Genomic DNA, 22,067 nt, shown 5'->3' with positions numbered 1-22,067 from the left:
CCGCCCTCCTTCCTATCCTGCCCCTCTCCCCAACACCGCCCCCCTTCCCATCCTGCCCCTCTCCCCAACACCGCCCTCCTTCCTATCCTGCCCCTCCCCCCAACACCGCCCCCCCTCCCATCCTGCCCCTCTCCCCAACACCGCCCTCCTTCCCATCCTGCCCCTCTCCCCAACACCGCCCCCTTCTCATCCTGCCCCTCTCCCCAACACCGCCCTCCTTCCCATCCTGCCCCTCTCCCCAACACCGCCCTGCTTCCCATCCTGCCCCACTCCCAAACATCGCCCCCTTCCCATCCTGCCCCTCTCCCCAATCCCAACCTTCCCATCCTGCCCCTCTCCCCAATCCCACCCTCCTTCCCATCCTACCCCTCTCCCCAACACCGCCCCCCTTCCCATCCAGCCCCACTCCCAAACACCGCCCCCATTCCCATCCTGCCCCTCTCCCCAACAATGCCCCCTTCCCATCCTGCCCATCTCTCCAATCCCATCCTCCTTCCCATCCTGCCCCTCTCCTCAAAACCACCCTCCTTCCCATCCTGCCCCTCTCCCCAATCCCACCCCTCTTCCCATCCTGCCCCTCTCCCTAATGCCACCCTCCTTCCCATCCTGCCCCTCTCCTTACCATCGCCCCCTTCCAATTCTGCCCCTCTCCCCAACACCGCCCTTCTTCACATCCTGCCCCTCTCCCCAACACCGCCCTCCTTCCTATCCTGCCCCTCTCCCCAACACCGCCCCCCTTCCCATCCTGCCCCTCTCCCCAACACCGCCCTCCTTCCTATCCTGCCCCTCCCCCCAACACCGCCCCCCCTTCCCATCCTGCCCCTCTCCCCAACACCGCCGCCTTCTCATCCTGCCCCTCTCCCCAACACCGCCCTCCTTCCCATCCTGCCCCTCTCCCCAACAACGCCCCCTTCCCATCCTGCACCTCTCCCCAACACCGCCCTCCTTCCCATCCTGCCCCTCTCCCCAACACCGCCCTCCTTCCCATCCTGCCCCTCTCCCCAACACCGCCCCCTTCCCATCCTGCCCCTCTCCCCAACACCACCCTCCTTCCCATCCTGCCCCTCTCCCCAACACCGCCCCCCCTTCCCATCCTGTCCCTCTCCCCAACACCGCCTTCCTTCCCATCCTGCCCCTCTCCCTAATGCCACTCTCCTTCCCATCCTGCCCCTCTCCTTACCATCGCCCCCCTTCCCATCCTGCCCCTCTCCCCAACACCGCCCCCCCTTCCCATCCTGCCCCTCTCCCCAACACCGCCCTCTTCTCATCCTGCCCCTCTCCCCAACACCGCCCCCCTTCCCATCCTGCCCCTCTCCCCAACACCGCCCTCGTTCCTATCCTGCCACTCTCCTTCACATCGCCCCCTTCCCATCCTGCCCCTCCCCCCAACACCGCCCCCCCTTCCCATCCTGCCCCTCTCCCCAATCCCACCCCCCTTCCCATCCTGCTCCTCTCCTGAACATCGCCCCCTTCCCATCCTGACCCTCTCCCCAACACCGCCCCCCTTCCCATCCAGCCCCACTCCCAAACACCGCCCCCATTCCCATCCTGCCCCTCTCCCCAACAATGCCCCCTTCCCATCCTGCCCATCTCTCCAATCCCATCCTCCTTCCCATCCTGCCCCTCTCCTCAAAACCACCCTCCTTCCCATCCTGCCCCTCTCCCCAATCCCACCCCTCTTCCCATCCTGCCCCTCTCCCTAATGCCACCCTCCTTCCCATCCTGCCCCTCTCCTTACCATCGCCCCCTTCCAATTCTGCCCCTCTCCCCAACACCGCCCTTCTTCACATCCTGCCCCTCTCCCCAACACCGCCCTCCTTCCTATCCTGCCCCTCTCCCCAACACCGCCCCCCTTCCCATCCTGCCCCTCTCCCCAACACCGCCCTCGTTCCTATCCTGCCCCTCCCCCCAACACCGCCCCCCCTTCCCATCCTGCCCCTCTCCCCAACACCGCCCCCTTCTCATCCTGCCCCTCTCCCCAACACCGCCCTCCTTCCCATCCTGCCCCTCTCCCCAACAACGCCCCCTTCCCATCCTGCACCTCTCCCCAACACCGCCCTCCTTCCCATCCTGCCCCTCTCCCCAACACCGCCCTCCTTCCCATCCTGCCCCTCTCCCCAACACCGCCCCCTTCCCATCCTGCCCCTCTCCCCAACACCACCCTCCTTCCCATCCTGCCCCTCTCCCCAACACCGCCCCCCCTTCCCATCCTGTCCCTCTCCCCAACACCGCCTTCCTTCCCATCCTGCCCCTCTCCCTAATGCCACTCTCCTTCCCATCCTGCCCCTCTCCTTACCATCGCCCCCCTTCCCATCCTGCCCCTCTCCCCAACACCGCCCCCCCTTCCCATCCTGCCCCTCTCCCCAACACCGCCCTCTTCTCATCCTGCCCCTCTCCCCAACACCGCCCCCCTTCCCATCCTGCCCCTCTCCCCAACACCGCCCTCGTTCCTATCCTGCCACTCTCCTTCACATCGCCCCCTTCCCATCCTGCCCCTCCCCCCAACACCGCCCCCCCTTCCCATCCTGCCCCTCTCCCCAATCCCACCCCACTTCCCATCCTGCTCCTCTCCTGAACATCGCCCCCTTCCCATCCTGACCCTCTCCCCAACGCAGCCCCTCTTCTCATCCTGCCCCTCTCCCCAATTTCACCCTCCTTCCTATCCTGCCCCTCCCCCCAATCCCACCCCCCTTCCCATACAGCCCCACTCCCAAACACCACCCTCCTTCCCATCCTGCCCCTCTCCCCAACACCGTCCCCCTTCCCATTCTGCCCCTCTCCCCAATCCCCCCCTTCCCATCCTGCCCCTCTCCCCAATCCCACCCCCCTTCCAATCCAGCCCCTCTCTCCAACAATGCCCCCTTCCCATCCTGCCCCACTCCCAATCCCAACCCCCCCTTCCCATCCTGCCCCTCTCCCCAATCCCAGCCACCCTTCCCATTCTGCCCCTCTCGTCAACATCGCCTTACTTCCCATCCTGCCCCTCTCCCCAATACTGCCCCCTTCCCAATCTGCCCCTTCCCCAACTCCGCCCCATTCCCATCCTGCCCCTCTCCCCAATCCCACACTCCCTCCCATTCTACCCCACTCCTCAACACCGCCCCCTTCCCATCCTGCCCCTCGCCCCAATCCCTCCCTCCTTCCCATCCTGCCCCTCTCCCCAACACCGCCCTGCTTCCCATCCTGCCCCACTCCCAAACATCGCCCCCTTCCCATCCTGCCCCTCTTCCCAATCCCTCCCTCCTTCCCATCCTGCCCCACTCCCAAAAATCACCCCTTCCCATCCTGCCCTCTCCCTAATCCCACACTCCTTCCGATCCTGCCCCTCTCCCAAACACCGCCCCCTTCCCATCCTGCCCCTCTCCCCAATCCCACCCCCCTTCCCATCCTGCCCATCTCCCCAATCCCACCCTCCTTCCCATCCTGCCCTTCTCCCCAATCCCACCCTCTTCCCATCCTGCCTCTCTCCCTAATGCCACCCTCCTTCCCATCCTGCCCCTCTCCCCAACACCACCCCCTTCCCATCCTGCCCCTCTCCCCAATCCAACCCCTCTTCCCATCCTGCCCCTCTCCACAACAACGCCCCCTTCCCATCCTGCCCCTCTCCCTAATGCCACCCTCCTTCCCATCCTGCCCCTCTCCTTACCATCGCCCCCCCTCCCATGCTGCCCCTCTCCCCAACACCGCCCTTCTTCACATCCTGCCCCTCTCCCCAACACCACCCTCCTTCCCATCCTGCCCCTCTCCCCAACACCGCCCTCCTTACCATCCTGCCCCTCACCCCAATACCGCCCCCTGCCCATCCTGCCCCTCTCCCCAACACCGCCCCTTCCCATCCTGCCCCCCTCCCCAATCCCACCCTCCTTCCCATCCAGCCCCTCTCTCCAACAATGCCGCCTTCCCATCCTGCCCCACTCCCCAATCCCAACCCCCTTCCCATCCTGCCCCTCTCCCCAATCCCAGCCACCCTTCCCATCCTGCCCCTCTCGTCAACATCGCCCTACTTCCCATCCTGCCCCTCTCCCCAACACCGCCGCTTCCCATCCTGCCCCTCTCCCCAACACTGCCCCCTTCCCAATCTGCCCCTTCCCCAACTCCGCCCGCTTCCCATTCTGCCCGTCTCCCCAATCCCACCCTCCCTCCCATTCTACCCCTCTCCTCAACACCGCCCCCTTCCCATCCTGCCCCTCTCCCCAATCCCTCCCTCCTTCCCATCCTGCCCCTCACCCCAACACCGCCCTGCTTCCCATCCTGCCCCACTCCCAAACATCGCCCCCTTCCCATCCTGACCCTCTTCCCAATCCCTCCCTCCTTCCCATCCTGCCCCACTCCCAAACATTGCCCCCTTCCCATCCTGCCCCTCTCCCCAATCCCAACCTCCTTCCCATCCTGCCCCTCTCCCGAACACCACCCCCTTCCCATCCTGCCCCTCTCCCCAATCCCACCCTCCTTCCCATCCTACCCCTCTCCCCAACACCGCCCCCTTCCCATCCTGCCCCACTCCCAAACACTGCCCCCCTTCCCATCCTGCCCCTCTCCCCAACACTGCCCCCTTCCCATCCTGCTCCTCTCCCCAATCCCACCCCTCTTCCCATCCTGCCCCTCTCCCGAATGCCACCCTCCATCCCAACCTGCCCCTCTCCTTCCCATCGCCCCCCTTCCAATCCAGCCCCTCTCCCCAACACCGCCCTTCTTCACATCCTGCCCCTCTCCTCAAAACCACCCTCCTTCCCATCCTGCCCCTCTCCTCAAAACCACCCTCCTTCCCATCCTGCCCCTCTCCCCAATCCCACCCCTCTTCCCATCCTGCCCCTCTCCCTAATGCCACCCTCCTTCCCATCCTGCCCCCTCCTTACCATCGCCCCCTTCCAATTCTGCCCCTCTCCCCAACACCGCCCTTCTTCACATCCTGCCCCTCTCCCCAACACCGCCCTCCTTCCTATCCTGCCCCTCTCCCCAACACCGCCCCCCTTCCCATCCTGCCCCTCTCCCCAACACCGCCCTCCTTCCTATCCTGCCCCTCCCCCCAACACCGCCCCCCTTCCCATCCTGCCCCTCTCCCCAACACCGCCCTCCTTCCCATCCTGCCCCTCTCCCCAACACCGCCCCCTTCTCATCCTGCCCCTCTCCCCAACACCGCCCTCCTTCCCATCCTGCCCCTCTCCCCAACACCGCCCTGCTTCCCATCCTGCCCCACTCCCAAACATCGCCCCCTTCCCATCCTGCCCCTCTCCCCAATCCCAACCTTCCCATCCTGCCCCTCTCCCCAATCCCACCCTCCTTCCCATCCTACCCCTCTCCCCAACACCGCCCCCCTTCCCATCCTGCCCCACTCCCAAACACCGCCCCCATTCCCATCCTGCCCCTCTCCCCAACACTGCCCCCTTCCCATCCTGCCCATCACTCCAATCCCATCCTCCTTCCCATCCTGCCCCTCTCCTCAAAACCACCCTCCTTCCCATCCTGCCCCTCTCCCCAATCCCACCCCTCTTCCCATCCTGCCCCTCTCCCTAATGCCACCCTCCTTCCCATCCTGCCCCTCTCCTTACCATCGCCCCCTTCCAATTCTGCCCCTCTCCCCAACACCGCCCTTCTTCACATCCTGCCCCTCTCCCCAACACCGCCCTCCTTCCTATCCTGCCCCTCTCCTCAACACCGCCCCCCTTCCCATCCTGCCCCTCTCCCCAACACCGCCCTCCTTCCTATCCTGCCCCTCCCCCCAACACCGCCCCCCCCTTCCCATCCTGCCCCTCTCCCCAACACCGCCCCCTTCTCATCCTGCCCCTCTCCCCAACACCGCCCTCCTTCCCATCCTGCCCCTCTCCCCAACAACGCCCCCTTCCCATCCTGCACCTCTCCCCAACACCGCCCTCCTTCCCATCCTGCCCCTCTCCCCAACACCGCCCTCCTTCCCATCCTGCCCCTCTCCCCAACACCGCCCCCTTCCCATCCTGCCCCTCTCCCCAACACCACCCTCCTTCCCATCCTGCCCCTCTCCCCAACACCGCCCCCCCCTTCCCATCCTGTCCCTCTCCCCAACACCGCCTTCCTTCCCATCCTGCTCCTCTCCCTAATGCCACTCTCCTTCCCATCCTGCCCCTCTCCTTACCATCGCCCCCCTTCCCATCCTGCCCCTCTCCCCAACACCGCCCCCCCTTCCCATCCTGCCCCTCTCCCCAACACCGCCCTCTTCTCATCCTGCCCCTCTCCCCAACACCGCCCCCCTTCCCATCCTGCCCCTCTCCCCAACACCGCCCTCGTTCCTATCCTGCCACTCTCCTCCACATCGCCCCCTTCCCATCCTGCCCCTCCCCCCAACACCGCCCCCCCCTTCCCATCCTGCCCCTCTCCCCAATCCCACCCCCCTTCCCATCCTGCTCCTCTCCTGAACATCGCCCCCTTCCCATCCTGACCCTCTCCCCAACGCAGCCCCTCTTCTCATCCTGCCCCTCTCCCCAATTTCACCCTCCTTCCTATCCTGCCCCTCCCCCCAATCCCACCCCCCTTCCCATACAGCCCCACTCCCAAACACCACCCTCCTTCCCATCCTGCCCCTCTCCCCAACACCGTCCCCCTTCCCATTCTGCCCCTCTCCCCAATCCCCCCCTTCCCATCCTGCCCCTCTCCCCAATCCCACCCCCCTTCCCATCCAGCCCCTCTCTCCAACAATGCCCCCTTCCCATCCTGCCCCACTCCCAATCCCAACCCACCCTTCCCATCCTGCCCCTCTCCCCAATCCCAGCCACCATTCCCATTCTGCCCCTCTCGTCAACATCGCCTTACTTCCCATCCTGCCCCTCTCCCCAATACTGCCCCCTTCCCAATCTGCCCCTTCCCCAACTCCGCCCCATTCCCATCCTGCCCCTCTCCCCAATCCCACACTCCCTCCCATTCTACCCCACTCCTCAACACCGCCCCCTTCCCATCCTGCCCCTCTCCCCAATCCCTCCCTCCTTCCCATCCTGCCCCTCTCCCCAACACCGCCCTGCTTCCCATCCTGCCCCACTCCCAAACATCGCCCCCTTCCCATCCTGCCCCTCTTCCCAATCCCTCCCTCCTTCCCATCCTGCCCCACTCCCAAAAATCACCCCTTCCCATCCTGCCCTCTCCCTAATCCCACACTCCTTCCGATCCTGCCCCTCTCCCAAACACCGCCCCCTTCCCATCCTGCCCCTCTCCCCAATCCCACCCCCCTTCCCATCCTGCCCATCTCCCCAATCCCACCCTCCTTCCCATCCTGCCCTTCTCCCCAATCCCACCCTCTTCCCATCCTGCCTCTCTCCCTAATGCCACCCTCCTTCCCATCCTGCCCCTCTCACCAACACCACCCCCTTCCCATCCTGCCCCTCTCCCCAATCCAACCCCTCTTCCCATCCTGCCCCTCTCCACAACACCGCCCCCTTCCCATCCTGCCCCTCTCCCTAATGCCACCCTCCTTCCCATCCTGCCCCTCTCCTTACCATCGCCCCCCCTCCCATCCTGCCCCTCTCCAAAACACCGCCCTTCTTCACATCCTGCCCCTCTCCCCAACACCACCCTCCTTCCCATCCTGCCCCTCTCCCCAACACCGCCCTCCTTCCCATCCTGCCCCTCACCCCAATACCGCCCCCTTCTCATCCTGCCCCTCTCCCCAACACCGCCCTCCTTCCCATCCTGCCCCTCTCCCCAACACCGCTCTCCTTCCCATCCTGCCCCTCACCCCAATACCGCCCCCTGCCCATCCTGCCCCTCTCCCCAACACCGCCCCTTCCCATCCTGCCCCCCTCCCCAATCCCACCCTCCTTCCCATCCAGCCCCTCTCTCCAACAATGCCGCCTTCCCATCCTGCCCCACTCCCCAATCCCAACCCCCTTCCCATCCTGCCCCTCTCCCCAATCCCAGCCACCCTTCCCATCCTGCCCCTCTCGTCAACATCGCCCTACTTCCCATCCTGCCCCTCTCCCCAACACCGCCGCTTCCCATCCTGCCCCTCTCCCCAACACTGCCCCCTTCCCAATCTGCCCCTTCCCCAAATCCGCCCGCTTCCCATTCTGCCCGTCTCCCCAATCCCACCCTCCCTCCCATTCTACCCCTCTCCTCAACACCGCCCCCTTCCCATCCTGCCCCTCTCCCCAATCCCTCCCTCCTTCCCATCCTGCCCCTCACCCCAACACCGCCCTGCTTCCCATCCTGCCCCACTCCCAAACATCGCCCCCTTCCCATCCTGACCCTCTTCCCAATCCCTCCCTCCTTCCCATCCTGCCCCACTCCCAAACATTGCCCCCTTCCCATCCTGCCCCTCTCCCCAATCCCAACCTCCTTCCCATCCTGCCCCTCTCCCGAACACCACCCCCTTCCCATCCTGCCCCTCTCCCCAATCCCACCCTCCTTCCCATCCTACCCCTCTCCCCAACACCGCCCCCTTCCCATCCTGCCCCACTCCCAAACACTGCCCCCCTTCCCATCCTGCCCCTCTCCCCAACACTGCCCCCTTCCCATCCTGCTCCTCTCCCCAATCCCACCCCTCTTCCCATCCTGCCCCTCTCCCGAATGCCACCCTCCATCCCAACCTGCCCCTCTCCTTCCCATCGCCCCCCTTCCAATCCAGCCCCTCTCCCCAACACCGCCCTTCTTCACATCCTGCCCCTCTCCTCAAAACCACCCTCCTTCCCATCCTGCCCCTCTCCTCAAAACCACCCTCCTTCCCATCCTGCCCCTCTCCCCAATCCCACCCCTCTTCCCATCCTGCCCCTCTCCCTAATGCCACCCTCCTTCCCATCCTGCCCCCTCCTTACCATCGCCCCCTTCCAATTCTGCCCCTCTCCCCAACACCGCCCTTCTTCACATCCTGCCCCTCTCCCCAACACCGCCCTCCTTCCTATCCTGCCCCTCTCCCCAACACCGCCCCCCTTCCCATCCTGCCCCTCTCCCCAACACCGCCCTCCTTCCTATCCTGCCCCTCCCCCCAACACCGCCCCCCTTCCCATCCTGCCCCTCTCCCCAACACCGCCCTCCTTCCCATCCTGCCCCTCTCCCCAACACCGCCCCCTTCTCATCCTGCCCCTCTCCCCAACACCGCCCTCCTTCCCATCCTGCCCCTCTCCCCCACACCGCCCTGCTTCCCATCCTGCCCCACTCCCAAACATCGCCCCCTTCCCATCCTGCCCCTCTCCCCAATCCCAACCTTCCCATCCTGCCCCTCTCCCCAATCCCACCCTCCTTCCCATCCTACCCCTCTCCCCAACACCGCCCCCCTTCCCATCCTGCCCCACTCCCAAACACCGCCCCCATTCCCATCCTGCCCCTCTCCCCAACACTGCCCCCTTCCCATCCTGCCCATCTCTCCAATCCCATCCTCCTTCCCATCCTGCCCCTCTCCTCAAAACCACCCTCCTTCCCATCCTGCCCCTCTCCCCAATCCCACCCCTCTTCCCATCCTGCCCCTCTCCCTAATGCCACCCTCCTTCCCATCCTGCCCCTCTCCTTACCATCGCCCCCTTCCAATTCTGCCCCTCTCCCCAACACCGCCCTTCTTCACATCCTGCCCCTCTCCCCAACACCGCCCTCCTTCCTATCCTGCCCCTCTCCCCAACACCGCCCCCCTTCCCATCCTGCCCCTCTCCCCAACACCGCCCTCCTTCCTATCCTGCCCCTCCCCCCAACACCGCCCCCCCTTCCCATCCTGCCCCTCTCCCCAACACCGCCCCTTCTCATCCTGCCCCTCTCCCCAACACCGCCCTCCTTCCCATCCTGCCCCTCTCCCCAACAACGCCCCCTTCCCATCCTGCACCTCTCCCCAACACCGCCCTCCTTCCCATCCTGCCCCTCTCCCCAACACCGCCCTCCTTCCCATCCTGCCCCTCTCCCCAACACCGCCCCCTTCCCATCCTGCCCCTCTCCCCAACACCACCCTCCTTCCCATCCTGCCCCTCTCCCCAACACCGCCCCCCCTTCCCATCCTGTCCCTCTCCCCAACACCGCCTTCCTTCCCATCCTGCTCCTCTCCCTAATGCCACTCTCCTTCCCATCCTGCCCCTCTCCTTACCATCGCCCCCCTTCCCATCCTGCCCCTCTCCCCAACACCGCCCCCCCTTCCCATCCTGCCCCTCTCCCCAACACCGCCCTCTTCTCATCCTGCCCCTCTCCCCAACACCGCCCCCCTTCCCATCCTGCCCCTCTCCCCAACACCGCCCTCGTTCCTATCCTGCCACTCTCCTCCACATCGCCCCCTTCCCATCCTGCCCCTCCCCCCAACACCGCCCCCCCTTCCCATCCTGCCCCTCTCCCCAATCCCACCCCCCTTCCCATCCTGCTCCTCTCCTGAACATCGCCCCCTTCCCATCCTGACCCTCTCCCCAACGCAGCCCCTCTTCTCATCCTGCCCCTCTCCCCAATTTCACCCTCCTTCCTATCCTGCCCCTCCCCCCAATCCCACCCCCCTTCCCATACAGCCCCACTCCCAAACACCACCCTCCTTCCCATCCTGCCCCTCTCCCCAACACCGTCCCCCTTCCCATTCTGCCCCTCTCCCCAATCCCCCCCTTCCCATCCTGCCCCTCTCCCCAATCCCACCCCCCTTCCCATCCAGCCCCTCTCTCCAACAATGCCCCCTTCCCATCCTGCCCCACTCCCAATCCCAACCCACCCTTCCCATCCTGCCCCTCTCCCCAATCCCAGCCACCCTTCCCATTCTGCCCCTCTCGTCAACATCGCCTTACTTCCCATCCTGCCCCTCTCCCCAATACTGCCCCCTTCCCAATCTGCCCCTTCCCCAACTCCGCCCCATTCCCATCCTGCCCCTCTCCCCAATCCCACACTCCCTCCCATTCTACCCCACTCCTCAACACCGCCCCCTTCCCATCCTGCCCCTCTCCCCAATCCCTCCCTCCTTCCCATCCTGCCCCTCTCCCCAACACCGCCCTGCTTCCCATCCTGCCCCACTCCCAAACATCGCCCCCTTCCCATCCTGCCCCTCTTCCCAATCCCTCCCTCCTTCCCATCCTGCCCCACTCCCAAAAATCACCCCTTCCCATCCTGCCCTCTCCCTAATCCCACACTCCTTCCGATCCTGCCCCTCTCCCAAACACCGCCCCCTTCCCATCCTGCCCCTCTCCCCAATCCCACCCCCCTTCCCATCCTGCCCATCTCCCCAATCCCACCCTCCTTCCCATCCTGCCCTTCTCCCCAATCCCACCCTCTTCCCATCCTGCCTCTCTCCCTAATGCCACCCTCCTTCCCATCCTGCCCCTCTCCCCAACACCACCCCCTTCCCATCCTGCCCCTCTCCCCAATCCAACCCCTCTTCCCATCCTGCCGCTCTCCACAACACCGCCCCCTTCCCATCCTGCCCCTCTCCCTAATGCCACCCTCCTTCCCATCCTGCCCCTCTCCTTACCATCGCCCCCCCTCCCATCCTGCCCCTCTCCCCAACACCGCCCTTCTTCACATCCTGCCGCTCTCCACAACACCGCCCCCTTCCCATCCTGCCCCTCTCCCTAATGCCACCCTCCTTCCCATCCTGCCCCTCTCCTTACCATCGCCCCCCCTCCCATCCTGCCCCTCTCCCCAACACCGCCCTTCTTCACATCCTGCCCCTCTCCCCAACACCACCCTCCTTCCCATCCTGCCCCTCTCCCCAACACCGCCCTCCTTCCCATCCTGCCCCTCACCCCAATACCGCCCCCTTCTCATCCTGCCCCTCTCCCCAACACCGCCCTCCTTCCCATCCTGCCCCTCTCCCCAACACCGCTCTCCTTCCCATCCTGCCCCTCTCCCCAACACCGCCCCCCTTCCCATCCTGCCCCTCTCCCGAACACCGCCCCCCTTCCCATCCTGCCCCTCTCCCCAATACCACTCTCCTTCCCATCCTGCCCCTCTCCCCAACACCGCCCCCCCTTCCCATCCTGCCCCTCCCCCCAACACCGCCCTCCCTCCCATCCTGCCCCTCTCCCCAACACCGCCCCCTTCCCATCCTGCCCCTCTCCCCAATACCACCCCGCTTCCCATCCTGCCCCTCTCCCCAACACCGCCCTCCTTCCCATCCTGCCCCACTCCCCAATCCCACCCACTTCCCATTCTGCCCCTCTCCCTAATGCCACCCTCCTTCCCATCCTGCCCCTCTCCTTACCATCGCCCCCCTTCCCATCCTGCCCCTCTCCCCAACACCACCCTTCTTCACATCCTGCCCCTCTCCCCAACACCGCCCCCCTTCCCATCCTGCCCCGCTCCCCAACACCACCCTTCTTCACATACTGCCCCTCTCCCCAACACCGCCCCCCTTCCCATCCTGCCCCTCTCCCCAACACCGCCCCCTTCTTATCCTGCCCCTCTCCCCAACACCGCCCCCCCTTCCCATCCTGGCCCTCTCCCCAACACCGCCCCCTTCCCATCCTACCCCTCTCCCCAACACCGCCCTCCTTCCCATCCTGCCCCTCACCCCAACACCGCCCCCTTCTCATCCTGCCCCTCTCCCCAACACCACCCTCCTTCCCATCCTGCCCCTCTCCCCATCACCACCCCCCCATCACATCCTGCCCCTCTCCCCAACAGTGCCCCCTTCCCATCCTGCCCCTCTCCCCAACACCGCTCTCCTTCCCATCCTGCCTCTCTCCCCAACACCGCCCTCCTTCACATCGTGCCCCTCTCCCCAACACCACCCCCTTCTCATCCTGCCCCTCTCCCCAACACCACCCTCCTTACCATCCTGCCCCTCTCCCCATCACCACCCCCCCATCACATCCTGCCCCTCTCCCGAAACCGCCCTCCTTCCCATCCTGCCCCTCTCCCCAACACCACCCCCTTTCCATTATGCCCCTCTCCCCAACACCGCCCCCTTCCCATCCTGCCCCTTTCCCCAACACCACCCTCCTTCCCATCCTGCCCCTCTACCCAACACCGCCCCTTCCCATCCTGCCCCTCTCCCCAACACCGCCCTCCTTCCCATCCTGCCCCTCTCCCCAATCCCACCCCCTTTCCCATCCTGCCCCTCTCCCCAACACGGCCCTCCTTCCCATCCTGCCCCTCTCCCCAACACCGCCCCCTTCCCATCCTGCCCCTCTCCCCAACACCAACCCCCCTTCCCAACCTGCCCCTCTCCCCAATCCCACCCCCCTTCCCATCCTGCCCCTCTCCCCAACACCGCCCTCCTTCACATCCTGCCCCTCTCCCGAACACCGCCCTCCTTCCCATCCTGCCCCTCTCCCCAACACCACCCCCTTCCCATTATGCCCCTCTCCCCAACACCGCCCCCTTCCCATCCTGCCCCTTTCCCCAACACCACCCTCCTTCCCATCCTGCCCCTCTCCCCAACACCACCCTCCTTCCCATCCTGCCCCTTTCCCCAACACCGCCCTCCTTCCCATCCTGCCTCTCTCCCCAATACCGCCCTCCTTCCCATCCTGCCCCTCTCCCCAATCCCACCCCCTTTCCCATCCTGCCCATCTCCCCAACACGGCCCTCCTTCCCATCCTGCCCCTCTCCCCAACACCGCCCCCTTCCCATCCTGCCCCTCTCCCCAACACCACCCTCCTTCCCATCCTGCCCCTCTCCACAATCCCACCCCCTTTCCCATCCTGCCCATCTCCCCAACACGGCCCTCCTTCCCATCCTGCCCCTCTCCCCAACACCGCCCTCCTTCCCATCCTGCCCCTCTCCACAATCCCACCCCCTTTCCCATCCTGCCCATCTCCCCAACACGGCCCTCCTTCCCATCCTGCCCCTCTCCCCAACACCACCCCCCCTTCCCAACCTGCCCCTCTACCCAACACCGCCCTCCTTCCCATCCTGCCCCTCTCCCCAACACCGCCCTCCTTCCCATCCTGCCCCTCTCCCCAACACCACCCCCCCTTCCCAACCTGCCCCTCTCCCCAATCCCACCCCCCTTCCCATCCTGCCCCTCTCCCCAACACTGCCCCCTTTCCCATCCTGCCCCTCTCCCCAATCCCACCCCCTTCCCATTCTGCCCCTCTCCCCAACACCGCCCCCCCTTCCCATCCTGCCCCTCTGCCCAAAACCGCCCTCCTTCCCATCCTGCCCCTCTCCCCAACACCGCCCTCCTTCCCACCCTGCCCCTCTCCCTAAAACCGCCCTCCATCCCATCCTGCCCCTCTCCCCAATCCCACCCCCTTTCCCATCCTGCCCCTCTCCCCAACACCGCCCCCTTCACATCCTGCCCCTCTCCCCAACACCACCCCCCCTTCCCATCCTGCCCCTCTCCCCAATCCCACCCCCCTTCCCATCCTGCCCCTCTCCCCAACACTGCCCCTTCCCATCCTGCCCCTCTCCCCAACACTGCCCCTTCCCATCCTGCCCCTCTCCCCAACACCGCCCTCCTTCCCATCCTGCCCCTCTCCTCAACACTGCCCCCTTCCCATCCTGCCCCTCTCCCCAACACCGCCCCCCTTCCCATCCTGCCCCTCTCCCCAACACCGCCCTCCTTCCTATCCTGCCCCACTCCCAATCACCGCCCCCATCCCATCCTGCCCCTCTCCCCAACACCGCCCTCCTTCCCATCCTGCCCCACTCCCAATCACTGCCCCCTTCCCATCCTGCCCCTCTCCCCAACACCATCCTCTTCGCATCCTGCCCCTTCCCCAACACCGCCCTCCTTCCCATCCTGCCCCTCTCCCCAACACCGCCCTCCTTCCCATCCTGCCCCTCTCCCCAACACCACCCCCCCTTCCCAACCTGCCCCTCTCCCCAATCCCACCCCCCTTCCCATCCTGCCCCTCTCCCCAACACCGCCCCCTTTCCCATCCTGCCCCTCTCCCCAATCCCACCCCCTTCCCATTCTGCCCCTCTCCCCAACACCGCCCCCCCTTCCCATCCTGCCCCTCTGCCCAAAACCGCCCTCCTTCCCATCCTGCCCCTCTCCCCAACACCGCCCTCCTTCCCACCCTGCCCCTCTCCCTAAAACCGCCCTCCATCCCATCCTGCCCCTCTCCCCAATCCCACCCCCTTTCCCATCCTGTCCCTCTCCCCAACACCGCCCCCTTCACATCCTGCCCCTCTCCCCAACACCACCCCCCCTTCCCATCCTGCCCCTCTCCCCAATCCCACCCCCCTTCCCATCCTGCCCCTCTCCCCAACACTGCCCCTTCCCATCCTGCCCCTCTCCCCAACACTGCCCCTTCCCATCCTGCCCCTCTCCCCAACACCGCCCTCCTTCCCATCCTGCCCCTCTCCTCAACACTGCCCCCTTCCCATCCTGCCCCTCTCCCCAACACCGCCCCCCTTCCCATCCTGCCCCTCTCCCCAACACCGCCCTCCTTCCTATCCTGCCCCACTCCCAATCACCGCCCCCATCCCATCCTGCCCCTCTCCCCAACACCGCCCTCCTTCCCATCCTGCCCCACTCCCAATCACTGCCCCCTTCCCATCCTGCCCCTCTCCCCAACACCATCCTCTTCGCATCCTGCCCCTTCCCCAATACCGCCCCCTTCCCATCCTGCCCCTCACCCCAACACTGCCCCCCTTCCCATCCTGCCCCGCTCCCCAATCCCACCCTCCTTCCCATCCTGCCCCACTCCCAAACACCGCCCCCCTTCCCATCCTGCTCCTCTCCCAACACCGCCCTCCTTCCCATCCTGCCCCTCTCCCCAAAATCGCCCCCCGCTTCCCATCCTGCCCTTCTCCCCAACACCATCCTCTTCCCATCCTGCCCCTCTCCCCAATCTCATTCCTTCTTTCCACTCCACACCCACTGCTTCCTCCTATTCCAAGCCCTTGTCCTCTTGCTGACTGGATGAAGATGTCCAAGAGGAGCTGTCTCTGATTTGGGAGGTGATGTCACTGACCTGTCTGTTATGTATCTGTCTGTCAACATAGATCTGACCTTCCGTAATAAATCCTGTCAGATCAGGAATCGGGTGAGTGATATCTGGAACAGATCAAACAGTCGCCACACAGTGAGCGTGCATTGGATTCCCACACTCTCTGCACCTACAATGTGTGTTCAGGAAGTTCATTCAGAACCTGTTCCTTTGACAGTGGAGCGTTGCGACTCGCTGCATGGTCAGGGTGCACACAGTCTGCACACTCTCTCTTCACCATTTGGTGAGGAAGGGAATGGTGTGCAGGAGGGTAGTGAGGTGACACCAGACGTGATGAAGGGACACTTTCCTTGCTTCGTGGTTCATTTAAATAAATTAACATCTCTATTTCTCTCCAGTGATCAGACACCTTTCGGCACTAATTATTCCATAACCTGCTCTGCATTACTTTTCCATAGATAGAATTTACAGTGCAGTAGGAGGCCATTCGGCCCATCGAGTATGCACGGACCCTTGGAAAGAGCACCCTACTTAGGCCCACACCCCCACCCTATCCTCATAACCCAGTAACCCCACCTAACCTTTTGGACACTAAGGGGCAATTTAGCATGGCCAATCCACCTAACCTGCACATCTTTGGACTGTGGGAGGAAACCGGAGCACCCGGAGGAAACCCACGCACACACGGGCAGGATGTGCAGACTCCGCACAGACAGTGACCCAAGCCAGAATCGAACCTGGGATCCTGGCGCTGTGAGGCAGCAGTGCTAAACATTGTGCCACTGTGAGACCTCTACCATCCTCCAACCCGTCACCTGGAAACCATTGCCCCATGCCCACACATCAAGATGAGAACCAAGACACATTGTTTGAACATTCCCACTGACATCAGGACCTCAATGTTGGAACCAGACCTCTGGCATGTGCTCCATTCAGTCGTGAAGGCAGCTTCACATCTTGTGTGTCTCAATGAGGAGCACTCGTCCCCCTGAATTACAGGTCCAAGTCTCCAACCCTGAGACCCAGGGGGGCAGAGATTAAACACCAGCTCCATTTACCCTAGGAAGGGGGCAAAAGATTGTGGTTCAATCGATAAGTGATTGTATGACCAGTGTGTGATTGCATGATCAGTGTGTGATTGTATGAAGGGTGTGTGATTGTATGATGGGTGTGTGAGTGTATGATGGGTGTGTGAGTGTATGATGGGTGTGTGATTGTATGATGGGTGTGTGATTGTATGATGGGTGTGTGATTGTATGATGGGTGTGTGATTGTATGATGGGTGTGTGATTGTATGATGGGTGTGTGATTGTATGATGGGTGTGTGATTGTATAATCGGTGTGTGATTGTATGATGGGTGTGTGAGTGTACGATGGGTGTGTGAGTGTATGATGGGTGTGTGATTGTATAATCGGTGTGTGATTGTATGATGGGTGTGTGAGTGTACGATGGGTGTGTGAGTGTATGATGGGTGTGTGATTGTATGATGGGTGTGTGAGTGTACGATGGGTGTGTGAGTGTATGATGGGTGTGTGAGTGTATGATGGGTGTGTGATTGTATGATGGGTGTGTGAGTGTATGATGGGTGTGTGATTGTATGATGGGAGTGTGATTGTATGATGGGTGTGTGAGTGTACGATGGGTGTGTGATTGTATAATCGGTATGTGATTGTATGATGGGTGTGTGATTGTATGATGGGTGTGTGATTGTATAATCGGTATGTGATTGTATGATGGGTGTGTGAGTGTACGATGGGTGTGTGAGTGTATGATGGGTGTGTGATTGTATGATGGGTGTGTGAGTGTACGATGGGTGTGTGAGTGTATGATGGGTGTGTGAGTGTATGATGGGTGTGTGATTGTATGATGGGTGTGTGATTGTATAATCGGTGTGTGATTGTATGATGGGTGTGTGATTGTATAATCGGTGTGTGATTGTATGATGGGTGTGTGATTGTATGATGGGTGTGTGACTGTATAATCAGTGTGTGATTGTATGATGGGTGTGTGATTGTATGGTGGGTGTGTGATTGTATGATAGGTGTGTGATTGTCTGATGGGTGTGTGACTGTATAGTCAGTGTGTGATTGTATGATGGGTGTGTGATTGTATGATGGGTGTGTGATTGTATAATCGGTGCGTGATTGTATGATGGGTGTGTGATTGTATGATGGGTGTGTGATTGTATGATGGGTGTGTGATTGTAGAATCGGTGAGTGATTGTATGATGGGTGTGTGATTGTTTATCCGATGGGTGATTGTATGATGGGTGTGTGATTGTATGATAGGTGTGTGATTGTCTGATGGGTGTGTGACTGTATAATCAGTGTGTGATTGTATGATGGGTGTGTGATTGTATGGTGGGTGTGTGATTGTATGATAGGTGTGTGATTGTCTGATGGGTGTGTGACTGTATAGTCAGTGTGTGATTGTATGATGGGTGTGTGATTGTATGATGGGTGTGTGATTGTATAATCGGTGCGTGATTGTATGATGGGTGTGTGATTGTATGATGGGTGTGTGATTGTATGATGGGTGTGTGATTGTATGATGGGTGTGTGATTGTATGATGGGTGTGTGATTGTATGATGGGTGTGTGATTGTATGATGGGTGTGTGATTGTATGATGGGTGTGTGATTGTATGGTGGGTGTGTGATTGTATGATAGGTGTGTGATTGTCTGATGGGTGTGTGACTGTATAGTCAGTGTGTGATTGTATATTCGCTGTGTGATTGTATGATGGGTGTGTGATTGTATAATCGGTGTGTGATTGTATGATGGATGTGTGATTGTCTGATGATGGGTGTGTTATTGCATGATGGGTGTGTGATTGCATGATGGGTGTGTGATTGTATGATGGGTGTGTGATTGTATGTTCGGTGTGTGATTGTATGTTCGGTGTGTGATTGTATGATGGGTGTGTGATTGTATGATGGGTGTGTGATTGTATGATGGGTGTGTGATTGTATGTTCGGTGTGTAATTGTATGTTCGGTGTGTGATTGTATGTTCGGTGTGTGATTGTATGTTCGGTGTGTGATTGTATGTTCGGTGTGTGATTGTATGATGGGTGTGTTATTGTATGATGGGTGTGTGATTGTATAATCGGTGTGTGATTGTATGTTCGCTGTGTGATTGTATGATGGGTGTGTGATTGTATGATGGGTGTGTGATTGTATGATGGGGGTGTGATTGTATGATAGGGGTGTGATTGTATGATGGGGGTGTGATTGTATGATGGGGTGTGATTGTATGATGGGGGTGTTATTGTATGATGGGTGTGTGATTGTATGATGGGTGTGTGATTGTATGATGGGTGTGTGATTGTATGATGGGTGTGTGATTGTATGATGGGTGTGTGATTGTATGATGGGTGTGTGAGTGTATGATGGGTGTGTGAGTGTATGATGGGTGTGTGAGTGTATGATGGGTGTGTGAGTGTATGATGGGTGTGTGATTGTATGATGGGTGTGTGATTGTATGATGGGTGTGTGATTGTATAATCCGTGTGTGATTGAATGTTCGCTGTGTGATTGGATGATGGGTGTGTGATTGTATGATGGGGGAGTGATTGTATGATGGGTGTGTGATTGTATGATGGGTGTGTGATTGTATGATGGGGGTGTGATTGTATGATGGGTGTGTGATTGTATGATGGGTGTGATTGTATAATCGGTGTGTGATTGTATAATCGGTGTGTGATTGTATGATGGGTGTGTGATTGTATGATGGGTGTCTGATTGTCTGATGGGTGTGTGATTGTCTGATGGGTGTCTGATTGTATGATGGGTGTGTGATTGTATGATTGGTGTGTGATTGTATGATGGGTGTGTGATTATATAATCGTTGTGTGATTGTATGATGGGTGTGTGATTGTATGATGGGTGTGTGATTGTATGATGGGTGTGTGATTGTATGATGGGTGTGTGATTGTACGATGGGTGTGTGATTGTATGATGGGTGTGTGATTGCCTGATAGGTGTGTGACTGTATAATCGGTGTGTGATTGTACGATGGGTGTGTGATTGTATGCTGGGTGTGTGATTGTATAATCGGTGTGTGATTGTATGATGGGTGTGTGATTGTACGATGGGTGTGTGATTGTATAAACGGTGTGTGATTGCCTGATGGGTGTGTGATTGTATGATGGGTGTGTGAGTGTATGATGGGTGTGTGATTGTATGATGGGAGTGTGATTGTATGATGGGTGTGTGAGTGTACGATGGGTGTGTGATTGTATAATCGGTATGTGATTGTATGATGGGTGTGTGATTGTATGATGGGTGTGTGATTGTATAATCGGTATGTGATTGTATGATGGGTGTGTGAGTGTACGATGGGTGTGTGAGTGTATGATGGGTGTGTGATTGTATGATGGGTGTGTGAGTGTACGATGGGTGTGTGAGTGTATGATGGGTGTGTGAGTGTATGATGGGTGTGTGATTGTATGATGGGTGTGTGATTGTATGATGGGTGTGTGAGTGTACGATGGGTGTGTGAGTGTATGATGGGTGTGTGAGTGTATGATGGATGTGTGATTGTATGATGGGTGTGCGATTGTCTGATGGATGCGTGATTGTATAATCGGTGTGTGATTGTATGATGGGTGTGTGATTGTATGATGGGTGTGTGATTGTATGATGGGTGTGCGATTGTCTGATGGATGCGTGATTGTATAATCGGTGTGTGATTGTACGATGGGTGTGTGATTGTATGATGGGTGTGTGATTGTATGATGGGTGTGTGATTGTATGATGGGTGTGTGATTGTATGATGGGAGTGTGATTGTATAATCGGTGTGTGATTGTATAATCGGTGTGTGATTGTATGATGGGTGTGTGATTGTATGATGGGTGTGTGATTGTATAATCGGTGTGTGATTGTATGATGGGTGTGTGATTGTATGATGGGTGTATGACTGTATAATCAGTGTGTGATTGTATGATGGGTGTGTGATTGTATGGTGGGTGTGTGATTGTATGATAGGTGTGTGATTGTCTGATGGGTGTGTGACTGTATAGTCAGTGTGTGATTGTATGATGGGTGTGTGATTGTATGATGGGTGTGTGATTGTATGATGGGTGTGTGATTGTATAATCGGTGTGTGATTGTATGATGGGTGTGTGATTGTATGATGGGTGTGTGACTGTATAATCGGTGTGTGATTGTATGATGGGTGTGTGATTGTATAATCGGTGTGTGATTGTATGATGGGTGTGTGATTGTATGATGGGTGTGTGACTGTATAATCAGTGTGTGATTGTATGATGGGTGTGTGATTGTATGGTGGGTGTGTGATTGTATGATAGGTGTGTGATTGTCTGATGGGTGTGTGACTGTATAGTCAGTGTGTGATTGTATGATGGGTGTGTGATTGTATGATGGGTGTGTGATTGTATAATCGGTGCGTGATTGTATGATGGGTGTGTGATTGTATGATGGGTGTGTGATTGTATGATGGGTGTGTGATTGTTTATCCGATGGGTGATTGTATGATGGGTGTGTGATTGTATGATAGGTGTGTGATTGTCTGATGGGTGTGTGACTGTATAATCAGTGTGTGATTGTATGATGGGTGTGTGATTGTATGGTGGGTGTGTGATTGTATGATAGGTGTGTGATTGTCTGATGGGTGTGTGACTGTATAGTCAGTGTGTGATTGTATGATGGGTGTGTGATTGTATGATGGGTGTGTGATTGTATAATCGGTGCGTGATTGTATGATGGGTGTGTGATTGTATGATGGGTGTGTGATTGTATGATGGGTGTGTGATTGTATGATGGGTGTGTGATTGTATGATGGGTGTGTGATTGTATGATGGGTGTGTGATTGTATGATGGGTGTGTGATTGTATGATGGGTGTGTGATTGTATGATGGGTGTGTGATTGTATGATGGGTGTGTGATTGTATGATGGGTGTGTGATTGTATGGTGGGTGTGTGATTGTATGATAGGTGTGTGATTGTCTGATGGGTGTGTGACTGTATAGTCAGTGTGTGATTGTATATTCGCTGTGTGATTGTATGATGGGTGTGTGATTGTATAATCGGTGTGTGATTGTATGATGGATGTGTGATTGTCTGATGATGGGTGTGTTATTGCATGATGGGTGTGTGATTGCATGATGGGTGTGTGATTGTATGATGGGTGTGTGATTGTATGTTCGGTGTGTGATTGTATGTTCGGTGTGTGATTGTATGATGGGTGTGTGATTGTATGATGGGTGTGTGATTGTATGATGGGTGTGTGATTGTATGTTCGGTGTGTAATTGTATGTTCGGTGTGTGATTGTATGTTCGGTGTGTGATTGTATGTT

At 59.5% G+C, this 22,067-nt stretch overlaps 1 protein-coding gene across 1 annotated transcript in view; it reads right to left on the bottom strand.

Moving 5' to 3' along the window:
* The window catches only part of LOC140409338 (V-type proton ATPase subunit B-like), a 246,072-nt gene that overhangs the window by 47,296 nt on the left and 176,709 nt on the right, over positions 1 to 22,067 (bottom strand). Inside the window, exon 11 of the mRNA XM_072497752.1 lies at positions 15,774 to 15,856. Coding sequence (XP_072353853.1) covers positions 15,774 to 15,856 — 83 coding nt within the window. The remainder of the gene's footprint in view (positions 1 to 15,773; positions 15,857 to 22,067) is intronic.

This window comes from Scyliorhinus torazame, chromosome 3, assembly GCF_047496885.1.
Source record: "Scyliorhinus torazame isolate Kashiwa2021f chromosome 3, sScyTor2.1, whole genome shotgun sequence".
In the NCBI taxonomy this organism is placed as follows: Eukaryota; Metazoa; Chordata; class Chondrichthyes; order Carcharhiniformes; family Scyliorhinidae; genus Scyliorhinus; species Scyliorhinus torazame.
Note: the sequence above shows the minus strand (reverse complement) of the source record. Positions and strands in the feature narration are given on the sequence as shown.